At 40.9% G+C, this 14207-nt stretch overlaps 1 protein-coding gene across 1 annotated transcript in view; it reads left to right on the top strand.

The window, feature by feature from the left end:
- FBLN5 (fibulin 5) overlaps nt 1-5520 on the top strand; it is a 46304-nt gene extending 40784 nt beyond the window's left edge. Inside the window, exon 11 of the mRNA XM_042814313.1 lies at nt 85-5520. Coding sequence (XP_042670247.1) covers nt 85-246 — 162 coding nt within the window. The 3' untranslated portion in view covers nt 247-5520. The remainder of the gene's footprint in view (nt 1-84) is intronic.
- The last annotated feature ends 8687 nt before the right edge of the window (nt 5521-14207 follow it).

Here is a 14207-nt window from a genome sequence, read left to right as displayed (position 1 = left end):
GCACATCATGTGGTCTCACCTGAGATGACAGTTTTCAAAACTGTTTCTGAAAATCTCACCTGCTTCCTCTTGTTCTGTGCACAGCAAACAGGACCGATCAGTGCTACGCTGGTGATGACCCGTCCTGTGAAAGGGCCCCGCACTGTTCAGTTGGACTTGGAAATGATCACTGTCAACACCGTCATCAACTTCAGAGGAAGCTCCGTCATCCGGCTGAGGATATTTGTATCACAGTACTCATTCTAAACCTTGCGTTGGTGCCCTGTAAACATTAAAACAAAAGACACGGTTCCTCTTCTGCAGAACTCTCTCCTCAGAAGCCAGTACGTATAGCAGCTCAAAACCAAGTCAGTATTTCCACAGACCCAGTGACAGATGCCTGTCTGAGGAGGGAGGCCTCTTCATGCACACCCCCACCAGGATGCAGACCTCTGAAGGTGTATCGGCAGCAGATCCCGTATGATTCTCTATGTGGTCATATATTTTAAGGACTCTTTTTTCCACTGTAAACATTTCTAGGGTATGAGTCTATGTTTCAAAGACTGTGAACCTTTGTAGCTCCAAGGCTGCTTAGCAAAAAGCACCAAAGAAACTGCAGAAAAAGCTGGCTTTTGCAATCTTGCATATTTTTTTCATTATAAATGGAAAGCTGACAAACAAGTGAAAACCAAGCTAACAAACAAAAAAAGACACCTATTGAAACAAGGGATCTCAGAAGTGCTAATTTACATTTACAATTAACTTTGAAATTATCAGTGAAGCACTTTGTTTCAATTCACTCTGCATTTGTCTTACTTTCACCTGCTTTTCTTTGATTCTGTTTTGTACTTAAAATTCATTGTAAATTCATTCCAAAATACTTGTACTATGTAATCTTCTACTTTCTAACATGTCACATCTTTGGGTTCCTTCCTGTATTAAATCATTCTGTATAACAGAGCTCATAGAAATCCATCACTGGATGGCATGTTTTACACTGATTAGAGCATTATGCTTAGTTACAGCCAGGCTCTTTGACACAGGTCTCCACTGCCAGAATTGTGTCCAGGGACTTAAGAGCAGGTGAGAATCAGAACTTTTCACTGTTTTTCAGTGTAATAGTTGCAAACAGTTTGTAATGGTTGTAAGTTAGCAATACTAACTTTACAGCTAAGGCTGCAAGTAACCTCTTGTTCAACAACCACTCAGTTCAGATATGTCCAAATTCCTTCAGGAAAAGAAATAATAACTATTCTGTTTGCACAGAATCTCTCTCCTACATTCCTAAAATTAGGGAAAACAATCTGAAAAGGAGTTGGAATAGTGATGTCATTCATGCCTTTGACACAAAGCAGACCCATCTATGCCAGTACCCAGACCCCAAATGACAGGATCCCACAGTTTCCATAGGTAATGTCTTCTCAGGTATAACTGCTGTAATCAATAGAAAGTTTTTCCTAAAGTTTAATCTGAGTCTCCCCTGTTGTAATGTAAGTCTATTGCTTTTTAGCACACTTCCAGTAGAAATAGAGAACAGTTTATCTTCCCCTTTGCAACAGTCTTTAACATGTCTGAAGACTGTTGTCACGTCTCCCCTCAGACTGTTCCTCTGTAGTCTAAACAAACCCAATTCTTTTGGTCTTTCCTCATACATCACATTTTCTGGACCTTTGATCATTCCTATTGCTCTCATCTGGATTCTCTCCAGTTGGTTCACATCTTTCTCAAAGTGCATTGCCCAAAACTGTGAAAAGTATTCCAGCTGAAGCCTCACAGTGCTAGACTAAATATATATATATTTAGGTGTTTGAAAATAAAATTAATTGTATAGTTTGGAGGTATTATCCTCATGTTGTTAAAGTCACTGGCAGTTCAGTGTTTTATTTACTAAGGATGAGGCTTCATATGCTTTGTTCTACATTTCTCTGAAGTAAGTACTTGCTATTTCCCCCTGACTTTTTCCTTATTGTCTTTTTTGCTCTTGAGCATTGCTAGCACAAAACATAAACTTTGCTGAGGCCTTTTGAGGATTGGGATTGTTTAATGCTACTTGGGAAAGGAGTTTATGAAGATTATAGCATGAATAGACTGGAGCAGAGTCTTCATTCTTATATGGAGGGCTTCATTAAAGCCAAGTATTAGATGGGAGAACACAGACTCAGAAAAGTTATCACAACTCAGCCTGTGTGACACTTTTGCGTCAGCTGACTCTTGCTCTCGATAAGCTCTACAAGTTAGTCTGGGGTTGTTTTTTCGCTAGTTGTAGAAGTGACTGCTCTTTTTACTGGTACTTAGCTTGAGAAAGTCCTGATGCAATGGTTTACAACAGCTAAAAGCTGAGTTGAGTGTGCTTCAGCATCTTCCACTTCTTAATAAAGTTTTCTCATTGATGCTGCACCACACTAGGTTCCCATGGCTCAGAGCTCTGCATGCAGGCTGTCTTTTACTATAAAAACAGACCAGCTCAAGATTGACTCCAGGCTTTAGGGGGCTAAGCAGAGGGCAGGAAGCCAGTGAGTTTTGTGAATAGCCAACTGAAGGGTACAAATATAGAGGAACCCCGCAGGGACAGAGAAGTATCAGGAATGTGCTTTCTGAGTGTATTGAGGCTCACCGGATGCCAGCCTTGAAGGGGAAAATAGAAATGATCAAGGAGGAATGCTAGTTTATAACCACCGCTTAGTTTATAACTCATGGGTCCCAGGTTATGGAATGCAGACATAGGAAAGAAGGCTCTGGTAGCCCAACACACAGATATGGAGCAGGCAGTATCGTAAATGAAACTCAATGTTTTAAGTTCTTCCAGAACATAAAAGCCCTTCCTCACCCTCTTTGTGCCTCCATGTTATCACTTCTTCATGCCCAGTGGAGTCATCTCTCCTCCTGCTGTCACATCACCTCCTGGAGAGGAAGTGCACTCTGTAAGATATCAGACAGTTCCTCACTTCTGGGCTGTTCTCCCATGGTTCCCACATACCAACCTGATTTAACCCTAATTAAGAAATATTAAAAAAATAACAGAGGAATTCCATTACTAAACAGTTTGTTAAAAGCGTAAGGCTCGAACGCCTGGTTTTAGCAACAAATATTCATAAAACAATATTACACTTTCTATGTAAACATTTTGTGCCTTAAAAAAAAGCATAAAGTCTGGAAACAAAGGAATTCAGCCACTTCTCAATCGCCATAACATCTTTCATCACTCACTATCACTCCAGCCAACTTTAACTTTGCCAAAATATATGCCAATCTCAAAATAATAACTTACTCGCAGTTTGTAACATCTAAACTCTCCATTTCCTATTCAAAGGTCTGTTTCCAATAGATTGTTACAGGCTCGTGTATTACAGCAATTCATGCCAAATAAAAAAAAATAAAAGGAATATGCACGTCAGGGTTTTACAGGATCTAGTGTTGTAGAGCTGGATGGGTCCTACCTGATATATTCGTCTTGGAAATATTTTTAGGGAAGTGGATTTTTTTTTTTAACACAGACAACAAAATGTTATTTCACTTAAGAGTTTGCTGGATCCCACAGAATCACTTTTCAACTTGTGCTTTTCTGACTGCAATAGCTTTGGTGGGAATAGCTGAGCTATGAGCAGCTGCACATCTATCATCACCAAGGTACTGTGCTGTTCATGCAGAACCAACAACTTTCTCCTTTTTAAGTGGGGAGCCTGTGCCCATATTTTCTTTATCTTGTCTCATCCCCTATTAAGAGTCAGCTTTCATTATCTCAGAAACATGGCTTTAAGTTATCACAACACATGCATTCACTTCTCTCTACCCAGAACAAGCAGAATCGATACATTTTGTGGTCACTCAAGTGATCCAGTCTGGCTCATTCTCAGAGCTTGCTACTGGATCTTTTCTGTAGCTGTTTTAGAACCTAATGAAAATTTCATAGTGCAAAGGTGTTTCAAAAATAAAAAAGAAATAAAAGTATGCCCTAACATTATTTAAGCCTGAAAGGTACCACTGTTGAAATAAACCTGGATGGAAAAACCCTCAGCTGGTGTTAATTTGCATGACTGCTGCTATTCAATGGAAAGATAATAAGTATACCAATGATCTTCCCTGTGTGTATATAAAGCACTGTGATGTATTTGTATACAAAGGAAAATTTATGGAAACTAAAACTATAGCAAAGTGGCTTTGCATTTGGAAGCTGAAGAGTTATAAAATGACACAATACAAGCAAATTGTGTATCCTCCTCTGAAACGAGCGTTTACAAGTGACTTAAACTTATCACATTCTGTTGTTTTATGTCTTCGAAACGTTTCTGACTAGCTCAACCCAAAAGCATGTGCCAAGCATGAAAACTGAAGCTGATAGTTACAATGAGATTTCTTTAGAAAGTCTGCCTAGACAGGCAACCTGTGCTCAAAAGTTTGTGTAATAGAGAGTGCAATGGCGCAGAGGTATTTGTGTGGGGCTGTCTCAGATCCTGCAGACGTCCTTTTCCTCACCTGTCTCACTGTAGGGTGCATCTGATGTGTCTAAGTCTGCAATTAGAAGTGGAAACCTCACGAACTGCAGATTTGTTCAGACCTCTGAGATCCCTGTAGTAGTTTCCATTGGCCAAACTGATCCCCGTGTAACTCAAGTAATATCCATGAAATCACACAAGGCAGATACGCTTTTACACTGGTAAGCAAATAATGAGTAGCAAAGGAATCCTTAGAAAACACTTCAGCAACCAAAATCTCCACAAATATTCAATATCTTTCAACTCCCTACTGGTTCTCCAGTCTCCTTTGTGTATTTGTCCTGGACAAGTGATCTCATTATGGTCATGCACTGCAAATGCATGCTGAGGGAGCTCCACGTTTTCTGTAGCATTACCCAACATTTTTCATTCTGCTTTTTTGGATATGAGTTGTAGGCTTTGTGTCTCTTTTATGTTCTAACTGATCTCTGTTACTTGTCTCACAGCCAAGACAGACTGTTTATTTCCCTGCCCATTTGCTCTTCTCCCAGCAAGTTCTTCATGCTTTGCTGGAAATGCAGCTGGCCCATTTGCTGCTTTTGCACCCTTCTCTCCACAATATCATTAGGCAACCTTTCAGCAAAGTGGATAGTTGAAAGAATTGCCCAGCCTGCTGTCAGAACCTCGTTTCACAAAAAGGATTTGAGAAAAAAATAGCCACTCCACAATTTTGAAGGTATCGGAAGCTCTCTTAAGTCCTGATGAGTCATATTTCCTGAAATTGGGTCTGTGTCATACGGTCTTGAGAATCACAAAGGTTTTTAAGAATATATATAAGGACATGCTTGTGGGATACATCTTTAAACTCTTCACACTTCAGATGAGGTTCTCTCAGTTTCCAAACATTGATTGTCCCAGTTATAGGACAATGTGATCATGACTGTGCTGAAGTCAGCGATTGCTACCCCAACATCAGGTCTGGATTTAGCTCAGTTTTATTTTAAGTCTTGAATCTCAGTGTCAGTGGTATATATGTAAACAGATATGTATTATTTTGACAGTAGACTTGAAAGATTGTTTCCAGTAAATAAACAGTAGTATGACTGCACTCTCTTTCTCTGTGGGAAATATCTTTGGGTACTTCAATATTTTCCGAGACAGTCCTTGCTACTTCAGGATTTTCTCTGATATTTCAGGCCATTCACTGATGTCTTTCCATGAATGATTTCTTGCCCCTGGTGTTCAAAGGCCAACTCAGGCACTTGACACATTTTTGAACTATCAAACTCCATTAAAGCCTTTACAGAGTCGCAGCTCACACCTTCTTCGTGGAACTTGTTCCTACAGTTATCTCTGTAATCCGTGAGGGATCATGCTGACTTCCTCAAGACTCTGTATGCACATGTGTTTTTCAAGACTGGAACACTGGTCTGGAGATTGTTCATCATAAAATTGCCACAAATGTTCTGCATTTGACACGTGAAACCATGGCTACAAAGGTTAGTTTTGACAAAATCCTCAAAACACATGGTGGTGGGTGTTTCTCCTGTCTGCCTATGTATAATACAAACACAGTTGAAAAGTCCAGTACTAGAGTTCTCCAGTATGCTGCAGAAACCATTGTTCCTAATAATTATTTCAGCCAATGAACTCATTTTGTAGATGATACACAAACAGGGAGGTAGAAGGCCTGCCAAGATTACACTGATTTGTTATTTGAATCAATATCCCCAAGAAAACGTGAATCTAGTTCATCATTTAAAAACATTTCTTTGTACTTTGACATCTGATGTCACCCAGATAGGGAAACGGGGACAGAAATACTGTCTCCTTCCTAAAGAAATGCAGTTGCTATGCAGAGATCCAGGGACCCCTGCAGCAACCAGAAAGACTTGCTAGCTCTAGTCTGCACCCAGGTCAGTGAATGAGGCACAAAATTCATAGAGACTAGTTCTCAGAATCACAGTGTTCTGTCACGCTCTGCTGGAGGAGAGAGATCTTCATTGACTTTTTAATGATGCCAAACAGAGATTTACTAATTATGTTGTAGGAGAAATGCTGAGTCATGGCCTGAACTAGTGATTGAGCGCCTGGTGGGAAGGCAGAGCCAACAAAGGGGAGCTCAGGTGCATGCAGTGCAGCTGAGTGACCAGAAGGGGTGGATCCTGGCTCCACCCTTTCCCAGACCTCATTTAAGGGTTGGTGGTGGAAGCAAGGCTATTTCATTTAGAGATCCCTGCCTACCTGAGGCCTTCTGAAGGTAGGCAGCTTCTTTTCTTACATTTCTCTGCTCCTGTGTTTGAGCAAATCCTCATTTGCTGCAGCCTGAGGTCTTGCTGTTCTACTGTCATTGCTGCACTTTCCACCTCATTGCAAATGTATATATGATTTTTCATTGTGTTTATACACGTATGAAAATTTTTAAATTATATTCCCAAGCTCTTGCCTATAACATGCACTCTACTTGCAACAGGCTCTAGGGCATCCTCCTGGCATTCCTCGGGGTTGGGCTCTCTTGGAATTGCCCACTCTTATTCTGTGTGTTACAGCAGTCATTCCCATAGTTGTTTGGTTTTTTGTTTTTTGTTTTTTTTTAAATAAGAGAATTATTGAGCGATAAAATTGCAACTCAACTATAAAGTCAATAAAAAAGAGCTTTGATTTTAATTGTTCTTCACTGTTTTGATTATCATGTCATTGCTGTGGACAAAAATAATAAGTCAGAAATTCAAAATACTGAAAAGGAGATTCTAGTTAGACAGGTAAGGGCTGAAATAGTCTGTAAACAGTTCTAGAATGGAGACATTCTATGTGAAGTTTGAAAAAGAAAGGGTTAACTACTTGAAATCTGGAATCCTTGTCTTCTACCATTCTAGCAGGATTAAGTATAGATCAGCCTACTACTGTGCAGACTAAATGACAGGCTGATGGATGGATGGAAGCAGTAGTCATGACCAGAGGCAAGGGAAGGATGAACTTAGACTATGTAGAAGTACTAAGGAACGGTCTCAGTGTTCAGGGTCTCTGAGACAAGTCTCTCTTCTGGTGTATGTGAAGCATTTTAGCTTCACTCAGGCCTTTGAAAGACAGAAAGTGTAGCGTAGCATAACATAAAGAATGTAAAGCATCACCTTATACTACCAGTTTCTTCCACAACAGGTACATGTGCAGGGAGAAGGATTCACTACCCATCTCTATGAATGTTTCATAGAACTCCTGCTTAAATAATCATTTCCCTCACCCCTATTTGCAGTCTGTTGAGATTAATAAACATGTTATACTTTTTAATCATAGTTATTTTCAAAAGAGGAATGCTATAATTTAAAATGAATGATTTCTTTGTCCCCCATCTTGCCACTTTAACCAACAGTCATTGCTTCACTTGCAGCAGAAAATGAACTTTAAATCTTGTATTGTTTTACAACTTGTGAACAGTTTGTATTGAATATACCAGTAAAGATTATGAAGAAAGCTTTTAAAATAATTTTTTTTTAAATTGCTAACAAAAAAATTATAATTGAATTCTAGTTTATTTTGTTCCTTTTCTGGTTTGAAGTTAATTGTTTATTATCATTGAAAGCATTCTTGCCAGGATCACATATGCCTCTGCAAAGCAATTTGAATAAGGATCAATTATATTATTAAATCTATTGGTCATAAATGCTATAATATTACATAGCATAGTTTTATGTTTTATTTAGCAAAGCATAATTACATACTTGCAGAGAAAACTTTAATGCAGAACACAATTAATTTGTGAAACATTAAATTTCTTTCAAATATTTAATGTTGTAATCTTGCCCATACCTGGAGGTACATGCATGTCTTTAGTCTTCGTTTCCCATTGGGCTTATTCATGATAAGGCTCAACATCAGATAGATTTTGCTTTAAGTCTACTCTATTTGTACATGGAGCTTGAGGTATCCTAGGCACTGTATTCTTCCCTTGGAACTGCACACTGGAGCAGGGGGGCTCCCTTGGCAGGCTCCCCAGGCACTAGCCAGCCATGCCTTATCTAGCACATGTTTGGAGGCCACGTCAAGGCTGTGCACTGCAGCCCTGGAGGTGTTCCTGGAGAATTCCAGGAGATGAGCTCTCCACCCAGCCCAACAAAATGCCAACCTCTCTTCCTGGTTGCCCTGGGTTCTGGAGGCACAATCCAGTTGACTGGAAGGCAGGGATCTGTCTTTGGGCAGAATTTCACTGAGCTCTGCAGAATAAGCTGGTCTCCTTAACAAGCAGCATTAATATAAGGCAATTTGGACTGAGCTAGTTTCCTTATTCATAAATTATTAACAAGTAGCTAATTCTCATTCCCACCTGCAGTACATAGCTTGTGATTTTAGTACAAGAAATTTTTTTCCACCCACACAATACTCAATGATCCATGCATAATGGACATTTGGTGTTTGTTGGTTGGTATTTCAATCAAATGTTCTTTTTCATCAAATTGCAAGGGCAGCCTGAACCAGGTTTGCTATGTGGGAAGTGAAAGAATTTACGTCACACAGTTGATCTCTCTCATTCCCATCACACAACTGACTGCAGAGATGAGGTAGGTAACATGATATTCACAGAACCTGGGATGATTTACAAGCCACACAGAAAGCTGATAAAGATCTTTTTAGCTATTTTGAACTCAAATGAACAGCTGAGGCTCATTTACAGTTGCACAAGGACACTTCGGTTAACCTCAATTGTACTGCAAACATATTAATAAAAAATCTGTTGAGAAGAATGCTTACATGCAAAGCGAAAGAGGAGCAGCTGAGTGCAGGAACTCTGGGTTGAAGAATTTCTGCTAAAGAGCAACCAAAACTCTAGAATAGTTCAAGTAAAATGAGAAAGTAGGTCTGTGATCCATGACCAAGGATTTCTGGATCTTCAGTCCTCATTGGTGTGCCTTGGTAGAAGTGGGTTGACCAGTCATGCTGTGAAACTGGCAGGACTTCCACTCACTTTGATAGAAAAGGAACACTGCAAAACTAAGTTACCCAGTTTCAGCTGTTGGTATTCAGCTCTAGTGATCTCATTTGAGTCTCCAGATTTGAGCTTCTGCATCCTTCTCTCTCTAGCTATTTAAAGTCTGTTTTTCAGGTTACTCTTACTATATATACTGTCATGTTTGACTAAGGTGGAGTTTCCTGTGGAATGGAGTGGTGTCAATCCTTCTACTTTATTAGACTTTTTCACAATACAAAAATAATCTGCTCCTAGACTATCCACAAAGCCAAGGATGTTTCCATTCAGCAAAAGTTTCTACTGTGGTGCAAATGAGAGGTGGGTGGGTAAGCCAATGTTATCTTTAGAGATGACTTGAAAGTGTGCACATGAGAAGGAGGCTGCGCTTTCTCTGTCGGTGCTGTTCAGCCAGGTCACCAGAGAGGAGTTTGGCTGGACTGTACAACTGATATCCTGCAGGAATTTAAACTCCTGCTGCATTTCCAGTAGGGTTAGATATGAACCTATTTGCTGGAGCAGTGCCGCAGTCTTTTGTGTGTACATCAGAACCCCTACTTTCTTCTTCCTATTTTTGGTGGTACTTGCTACTCCTTAGGCCTGAAGTTGCTGCTGAACACTGTTAAATAGCTCTCCATATCAACCAGAACACAGGCACATTGGTGACAGAAAAAACAAATCCTTTGTGGCTATGAAAATGAACCAGAATTAGTAGCTCTGCATCTCATAGAGGTGGTTTTCTTGCACCAGCAACAAATTAGGGCAGCATTTGTAAACAGCAGCTCATTCACAGCACTACACAACACCACCATAGTCTGGACCACTATTCCTAAGGACTGTCCCAAATGTCCCCAATATACCGATTTTTAACAGTACTTTTGTGCCATTACATGTCCTGATTTTTTTCCCTTTAGTATATTTATTTTCACTTTCCTGAGCTCTCGATCTTGAGAAATGTTTGGTTAGGTTTTCTAAGTTCTTGAGGAACTAGTTCAATAAATCCCTGCTAGCTCGAATGAGTGCACCTTACACATCCCACCATATTTTTCATTATGTCACTTGGATACAAATGCACGTGTTTTTAATGGGAAGTTAATCCCTGAACTACAGTGAAATGATTAACCTTTCACCCTTGAATTCCTCGCTACCATATGATCTAGTTCTTATGGAGCTAAAAGTTAAAGCAATAGCAACAGCTGAAAATACTTCAGGCAAGTGGATATTTGCTCACCATGGAAGATCTTAATTGTACATGCATGTGCTTTTTTGGCTTAGGGAGCAAAGATAAATAACATGGCACAGCTACTTTGTCCTGCAAAGAAATAACTGTGCCTACTGTTATTACTGCTGACTCGGGATTCTCAAAAATAATGTGCCAGGGAAATACTGTGGAGAATTGATGTCCTGCAGTTTGCAGCTATTTCACTTTCAGTTAAAACAAAGGGTCATGACACTTGTGGCATTTAGCTCATATGTAAGAACAGGTTGTACCAAGAAGGTACAGCCCATCTCAGTTTGCTCAATGCAGCAGTCACTGCATGTTCTTATCTCACTGGACATCTATGCCTAGAACCAAACAAATTAAATACACAGAATCCTCTTCCTCAGATTGAGAGTGTATTTTTATTCTTGCCCTAAAATCTGTGGTGATGTGGGTGAGAGTTTTGACTACAGCATGTCTTCTTCTCCATGACTTGGAGTTGCTGAGTGAAGACTAGCCAGTGCTTCACAAGGACCTGCAAGGTGAAAGCGAGAAAAGCAGGCAGTAGGTTGGCTTTGCCTTATTTCATGTATCTTAAAGATGCTGCATACCGGTGTGCCTACCTGGGAACGTGGCCAAATTCCCTGCAGCTGGGTTAAAGTGTTAAAAGTAGACTAAAATGTGCTGGTAACCTCTGTTTCTGCTTGTGTTAGTGCCTAAGTGGTTTTGAGCCAGACTGTCCTGTTTTTATGTCCTTGCCTCTCCCTGATAGATGAGGCCAAAGCTCTAGCTAGAAGGTCAGTGTGTGCTTCCACACGCTGGAGGAGTAGCCTTCCAGTTTCCGCTGATGACCTGTTTCTAGCCTATATCGACATCCCCTCAGGCTCCCTCATTCCTATGGTGCTGGCAGGCTTTAAAGTGGTGTGATTTCCTGGATGGCTTTTTGCATCCAGCCCCTTTAAAAGAGGGAAATGAAATTTGTTTTCACCTGGGGAAAAAAAAAAAAAAAAAAACAAAACAAACAACAACACATTTCTCAAGTTGTTTAATGGTGTCTTTCAGGAAGGACCTTCTGCGTGCTGCCTCTGCTCCAGCATGCAGGTGACATGGATGGCCCCAACATCCCAGGGAGAGGAACATCTGCTTGGCCTCCGGCAGGCCTATGGCCATTTTTGGGAGAGAGGTCAGCTCTGAGCAGACCCCAGAGAGATGATGGTGGAAAAACACAGGGTAGGACAGTGGCACTTGGCCTTGAGGTCCCAGAAGAGTGTGAGGAGGAAACTGGCTGGCGGTACTTAGCCATCTCCTGCCCCTGTTCTGCTGTTTGCTTGGGCTGGCCAGAAGCCAGGCCTGGAGGAGACTAGGAGTACCTAGTGAGCTGCCTCTGGTCCCCTTTTCCATTTTTAAACAGTAGGTTTTGAGCAGTGTGATAAGCAAGGAGGACTGGAATGGAGTGTGGGGCGGCACCCCAAATGCCAGGAAGTGGCATCCTCCCAGCCTCATGGGAGAGCACCTCCTGGGGTGAAGGGGACTCACAAACAGCCTTCCATCAATATTTGTATTGGAAACACAAATTGGCTGCCCTTCTGAGGTTTCACTGACTTAGGCCAGAGAAGATTGAGGGAGATAGACTTAGGAGTGACTGTGCTGTCTTGTCCCCACAGAGGAGCTGGGGTGGCTTGGGGCAGCCTGGCTTCCCTCAGGCCCTGGCTCCTTGCCAGCTCCCTCTGCCTTCCTTCAGAGCAGGCACATAGCAAAAATATGTACGTGCAGTTAGGTTCTTTTGCCTGTGCCTGGACCTTTTCTTCCAACTCATTTCCAAGTGCAGTGCTGAAAAACCACAGGTTTTCTCTTCTAGCTGGTCACAGCTATCGCTCCTTGACATGTCTTTGAATCCAAGGAGCGAAAATAGTTCTGTGAGATCTATTAAGTCTCTGGCTTGTAAAATACAATAATTTCTTACTAGGTTACACTAATATTTCGTAATTCATTCTTAATATTATTCTTCAATAAAGCTCTGCACAAACAATCTATCCCACAGGAGAAACCTCTGCCAGAACCCAGATGTCAAACACATTTGCTTCAATTACAGGAGTTCGTGACCTTTTCTGTTTGTTAATGTGACGCCATGGAAATAATTTATAATAAATAAGCGTGTTTCGGAGTCAGGTGCCCCACAGGGCCTTTTTCAGAGATACGACAGCCCTTCCTGAAACAGGTCTTTCCTGTTTTGTTTTTGTCTCCTAACAATGAGGTTTGGGGAACAACTTGAAACCCTGCCGCTGAGCCAAGTCCGACTGCTGAGAGGTAGACAGGAAGCCAGAGATATCTCAGATTTCAAATCTTTCCTGAAATTGGCTGCTGATCAGGTTCTTCCTTTTTTCTTTTATCCTTTACCCAGTATTTCAAATTTCAAACAGCAGGCTGTATAGATCTAAACAAATTCTAAATGTATCAGCTTAAATCACCAAATCAGCTAGGAAACTATTGGAATTTCTTGGATTCAAATAGCAGATTTGAAATGTTAAGGGTTATTTGCATGTAACACACTGATTTAAAGCTGAGGTTGTACTGTCTGCCTACAACATTCAGACACAAGTGCTCTACGAGTTATCTGAAGGCTAATATGTTGATAATGTATTTCCACTATCTTTTTCAGCAGATGTGACAATGTTTGCACAAACACGTGAGACTAGTGCCTGAACTAAGAGCAGCTGGCTCTTAATGAAGCCAGGGCAAGAAAAGAATGCAATTGAAAAACAAGAGCCTTAGCTCCGCTCATTCTATTGTCGGCTGTACATTATGGTTTATAATGTCTCCTAAGTTTGTTGGGTTAACTATCTCGGATTCCTAGACAGTAGCAGCAGCAAGGAATTTCTCCCAAGGAGGAGGACGAACCTTTCCCTTCTGCATTTATGTGGTCCTGCTTGTTGCTGTGGGCTATAGCTCATGGTAGGAAAACTAGCTCAGGGTCAGGACAGCACCCTTTCCCTCACTGGTTACTGGGATCCTCACCTTACCTTGTGCTGGTCTGGGGCTGGCAGCCATTAATAACATCAGAGATTGACAAGTAGCTGAGAAGAAATTGTTGTAGCCTATGCAGATGTCACAGCTAAACCCCTGTGTGTCTCACTGTCTGTGGAGAGACAGATCCAAAGTGTTCTGGCTCATGAAGGATGAGTCCACCATGGAGTTATTCTCACGACATATTAATGATGTGCACAAGGAAAAGCTGCCTTATAGCACACAACAGGCCAGCAAATCTCTTTTCAAATTTGCAGTACATCCGATCTAAATGAGAGAGAGTTTAATTTGGTCAACAAAGTATTTGCCTGTAATTTTTTCTCTAGACATCCTAGCTGCACTTTCAAAAGATGCTAGACATGGTACAATAAATCTGTTCTTCTACAGCACTATCGGAGGAGACAACTGGCTGCAGTTTCAGGTGGTAGACAGAGTTCCAGCAGGTTGTGTCAGGAAAGCATGACGTTAAAGAGACATTAGGAAAAAGAAAAAAAGAAGAAGAAAGCATAATAGACACAGGCTGAATTAAATGATAACAGCTTTCTATAACAAAGTGTGTAGACCCCACTCAGCATATGTTGTAGAGGAAGGAAGGTGTCTGTTAAACTCA

This window comes from Centrocercus urophasianus, unplaced genomic scaffold (assembly GCF_019232065.1).
Source record: "Centrocercus urophasianus isolate 14NV4802_14NV808 unplaced genomic scaffold, USGS_Curo_1.0 seq_14, whole genome shotgun sequence".
In the NCBI taxonomy this organism is placed as follows: domain Eukaryota; kingdom Metazoa; phylum Chordata; class Aves; order Galliformes; family Phasianidae; genus Centrocercus; species Centrocercus urophasianus.
The sequence above is the reverse complement of the archived record's forward strand: the minus strand, read 5'-3'. Positions and strand labels throughout refer to the sequence as shown.